At 35.3% G+C, this 4,533-nt stretch overlaps 1 protein-coding gene across 2 annotated transcripts; it reads left to right on the top strand.

The window, feature by feature from the left end:
• The first annotated feature begins 1,577 nt into the window (after positions 1-1,577).
• Positions 1,578-4,057, top strand: LOC109045197 (granzyme K). Of its 2 annotated transcripts, XM_042748290.1 has the most exons (6): positions 1,578-1,596; positions 1,794-1,928; positions 2,035-2,179; positions 3,105-3,243; positions 3,337-3,591; positions 3,692-4,057. In XM_042748290.1, the coding sequence occupies exons 2-6, from the start codon at positions 1,835-1,837 to the stop codon at positions 3,860-3,862; spliced, it is 804 nt and encodes a 267-aa protein (XP_042604224.1). In that variant the 5' UTR covers positions 1,578-1,596; positions 1,794-1,834; the 3' UTR covers positions 3,863-4,057. The 2 variants fall into 2 exon arrangements, with proteins under 2 accessions (XP_042604224.1, XP_018918587.1); XM_019063042.2 differs by lacking the exon at positions 1,578-1,596 and having other exon boundaries at positions 1,775-1,928.
• The last annotated feature ends 476 nt before the right edge of the window (positions 4,058-4,533 follow it).

The raw sequence follows: 4,533 nt of genomic DNA on the forward strand, positions 1-4,533 counted from the left end.
GCAATAACTGTTGCCAGCGGTTACGTTATGACAGATGGAAAATGTGGCCCGAATAATGTTGACAGCCCCTGAGGATCTCCTGTCAGTTTTGGGATTTTAATCCCGCATCCAGCATTGTGTTTGTGTGCTGACAGTGGAACTGTGCACTTCTTCAGTCTATATTGGATTAAGATTAGAAAGGTTCTTCTCTGGTCTGGGGAAATCAATTAGTAAGAGCAATGATGCATGATGCCAGTGCTTGTTGTATAAGTAAAACTTAAATAATTGGACTATTTTATATTAGATATTTTATCATTTTCCGTGCTTTTTTTATCACTCTTAATAAATACCAAATATTCTTGCTCTAGGAGCTTGTTAAATTGCTCTATATTTGTAAACGTCAAAGAAAGTAAAATGTTCTCATTTGCAAGTATAGTAACTCATTTTCAGAAAAGTGGTTTCATTTTTTTCTCTATAGATATTTTTTCTTCTGTCTTGATATGAAGTAGCCTGGGTGCCAGCCCGAACCCCGCCCGAGTATGACGAAGTAAGGCTAGATATGAAGCTCAATAAGTATTCATTTGATTCACACATTTGTAAGGTATTGGTGCAGCAGGAGACCGCAATCGTGCGTTCTGCTTTCTGCTTTGAAGCTCCTGCTTTACTTCTGAAGGTGTGAAAAACTGTTAGTCACTTTAGCTTCACATCAATCTTTCGGTGAGGGCTATTTTAGAAAGAATCTAATAATACTGCAGCGTCCTCTGTTTACTCTCAATGGTACCATAGCTGGACTCTTATGTTCGATCTACAAAATTAAAGGATTAGTTCACTTTCAAATTAAAATTTCCTGATAATTTACTCACCCCCATGTCATCCAAGATGTTTATGTATTTCTTTCTTCAGTCGAAAAGAAATTAAGGTTTTTGATGAAAACATTCCAGCATGTAGTAGACTTCATGGACTCCAAACGGTTGAAGGTCAAAATTACAGTTTCAGTGCCGTTTCAAAGAGCTATAAACAATACCAGACGATGAATAAGGGTCTTATCTAGCGAAATGATTGGTCATTTAAAAAAAAAAAGTGTATATGTTTTATATACACTTCTCTCTCACTTCTGGCAACTGTCAAAACCGGAAGCCGCTCGGTGGATGATGTAGCATGTCAGCGTTGCGTGATTAGTGACGAGCGCAGAGAGAGAACAAAACAAAACGCCATTCATGAATTAGAAGCACAAAATGAGGATTTATTAAGGAAATTGTAGGATGCTTTCGATATAAGCCAAGAGGAGACTGGTTTTCCTTTGCTGAAGTAAGGAAACATTGTTTCCTTTTCTCCTATATTTCCCAGAGGCGCTCGCGCGACCCATACGTGCTACATCATCCGCCGGAACAGCTTCCGGCTTTGACAGTCGGCAGAAGTGAGAGAAAAGTGTTTATAAAGCATATACTTTTTTTTTTTTAAATGACCAGTTGTTTTGCTAGATAAGATTAACTGACAGAATGCCACAGATACAGTCAGTAGAGCTTTAACCACTCACCCTCAGCTTTAAAGCACTTTTATTTTTAAAGTTCTGCTCTCATATGAACACCATTTAAGGTTATGACAGTAGATTATAAGGTAATTATTGCAAAATAATTGCATTTTTCTGTTGGTTTTGTATTCTTCAAATAGAGAAATGGAACTGTGAACTTGTTAAAATTTGCAAAAGCAAATGCATCACATTGCATGCAAACCCTCCCACACATGCACACCTTTTGATGTTGCTCTGACCACAAAATAAGAAAACATGCGTTAAAAAGCAGTTATTTCCTCAGTGCTCTTACATTTGGTGTTGTTGGATGTCTGAGGTAACACAATGACTTTGGGTGAGAAAACAGGCAGCAAGATGGATGTTTGCAGATATTTGATTGTGTATTATTTCATGGCCTTCACCTTTTTCAAAGTGGCAGGTAATTGTTATTTATCTGTCACAGAGTTTGATTAAAAAGTATGCAACACATATTCATCAGTTTGTTTTTGTTGAATCTGTAACCACCTTTTAAATCTCTATTCCAGCTTGCTCTGAGGTGTCCATTATTGGAGGCAAAGATGTCAAAAAACCTCAACCATGGATGGTGTCCATTCAGAAGAACGAGAAGCATGTGTGTGGAGGAATCCTGATTAAAGACCAGTGGGTTTTAACTGCAGCAAATTGCAAAGAGTAAGGCAACCACTTTCAGCATATTAATAAACTTGTAAAGTATTTGTGAAGTATAATAAAATCGGTTACACTTTATTTTGATAGTTCACTTTAGACATTCTACTAACTATAAGTAACTTTGCAACTACATGTCAACGAATTCTCCTTAATTTGCAACTACATGTCTACTAACTCTCAGAGCAGACTGTTAGGTTAGGTTTAGGGTTAGTCGAATAAGTTGGTATATACTTGCGAAGATTTTTGTAGTCAGTATGTTGTATGTTGTGGGCCCATCAAGTGTTAGAAGGTATTAAGCAGACAGTCTACTAATACTCTAATAACTGCTAGTTGACACGTAGTTGCAAAGTTACTTACTGTTAGTAGAATGAAAGTGGACTATCAAAATAAAGTGTTCCCATATAATCTTTCAAAGAGGAAATGTGAATCTACAAATAAGATCTTTCATATGTTTTGTAGTATTAGTATAACATTATTAGTCTAACATTATTATAACATATTCTATATTTTATATGCATTCTTTCACGGAAATAATTATCCAAATTAAAATACAATTGTTATTTAATCTTTTATTTATTTATTTAAATTTGTAATGAAATTTTATTGATCTGTTTATATTTATTTACTTGTAAAATCTATGTGAAGCATAATATAATCTTTCAGGAGAGAATATAAATATATAAATAAGAGCATGTAATCAGAGATGTCAGCCACCTGTTTTTTCCTCTTGAAAGAGCTGTGATTTTTTTTAATTGAAGATACATTTATTACTGAATTCATATTTATTTATTTGTTTGTTTGCAAAATTAACTTGGCTGGGACACATCCCCCCATTTTTTTAATGCTAAGCTCTTAGTTTTTTAGCTTAGCTAGAGCTCACTATAAAATATCTGCACCTAAGTACACTTAATTCATTTTTCTATTTCAGAAAATCCATTAAATCTGTGACAGTTCTCATAGGATCTCTGTCTCTGAGTAAAGGCACCCAGCGTGTTGGCATCGTCAGTTACGAGTACCCTAAAACTTTCAATGCAAAAACTAAACAGGATGACATCATGCTCATTAAGGTAAGGATGAACTGAATGTGGTTATTGTTTAGACATGGTGAGCGTATGACTCTTTTCACAGAATGCTTTTGTGTGTTGCCTTTTGTTCCACAGCTAAGCAAAAAAGTGAAAGGGAAAACCAAAAAAATCCCTAAAAAGGGAAAAGATGTTCCACCTGGAACAAATTGTGTCGTGACAGGTTGGGGTACTACTGAGTCTAACCTTATGGAACCTTCTGATAAACTGCAAATGTTAGAGGTGTCAGTGATGCACAGGGCCAGGTGCAGCCGCTATTACAACGAAGATCTTGTGATCACCGAAGACATGCTGTGTGCAGGAGGCAAGCAAGAAAAGACAGGCACCTGTTGGGTATGTCATATTGTGGTCTGATTTATGGCTGGTTGTAGGCTCTTTGAAATAATCCTTTTACCTGTCGAAAGGAAGAAGAACCTTGTGTTCTTTTTTTCAGGGAGATTCCGGTGGACCTCTGGAATGTAAGAAAAACCTAGTTGGAGTGGTATCAGGGTCAAAAGGATGTGGTAATCTCAAGCAACCGACTGTGTACACCTTTCTCTCCCAAAGACACATCCTCTGGATCAATAACATACTGAAAAAGAAATTCAACAGCACATCCTTTTAAGAAGCTAAACATTTCCAGCATGTGGACTGTTGATAAGTTAAGATTGCTCTAACTAAAAAAAATATGCTTTTGGAATTAAGGTTAAATTTATATTAAAAAAAGCAATACTGGATTATTTTTCACACATTTTTAACAAGTAGTAAAATTTAGCAATATGTTTCCGATATTGCATTAATAAAAATTCAGTGAATAATACTTTTCCACTATGCTTTATTTTTGATGGACCCACTCATTGTTGAACAAGATGACCTACACTGACTGGTAGACATTATATTACTTTTTATGGTTTGTTTGCCAACCGAAACTCAATTTTATCCTTAATTTGATAGATTACATTTTCAAAACTTCACTATAGTTAATGAGTGAATTTGATATTTAATTATTAATGTTTTCTTTGTTTGTCTTCCATTATTGAACACATTATACATTAACACCAAAGCACATCACGTATACTCCCACTGGCTTTTATAATATTATTTGTATGCAAACACAATCAGACACTTCCTCAAAATAATTCAAAGTGTCAAAAATGAGCAGAGACCTCCTGGTGAGGACATTAAACAAACCCCATACAGAGTCGAGGACAGAACAGCAGAATGGGCTTAAAAGTGCATCCGAAAATTTGTGCAACAGACATTAAAGATTCTAAAATCTTGATTTAGCTTCAGAGT

Source organism: Cyprinus carpio, chromosome B21, assembly GCF_018340385.1.
Source record: "Cyprinus carpio isolate SPL01 chromosome B21, ASM1834038v1, whole genome shotgun sequence".
NCBI lineage: Eukaryota > Metazoa > Chordata > Actinopteri > Cypriniformes > Cyprinidae > Cyprinus > Cyprinus carpio.

What these genes read in the sequence shown, in the direction of transcription:
- LOC109045197 (XM_042748290.1), top strand. Translation starts at nt 1,835, where the DNA reads ATGACTTTGGGTGAGAAAACAGGCAGCAAGATGGATGTTTGCAGATAT. An exon ending in CACCTTTTTCAAAGTGGCAG is followed by an intron (nt 1,929 to 2,034) that starts GTAATTGTTATT and finishes TCTCTATTCCAG; the next exon opens with CTTGCTCTGAGGTGTCCATT. An exon ending in AAAAGACAGGCACCTGTTGG is followed by an intron (nt 3,592 to 3,691) that starts GTATGTCATATT and finishes TCTTTTTTTCAG; the next exon opens with GGAGATTCCGGTGGACCTCT.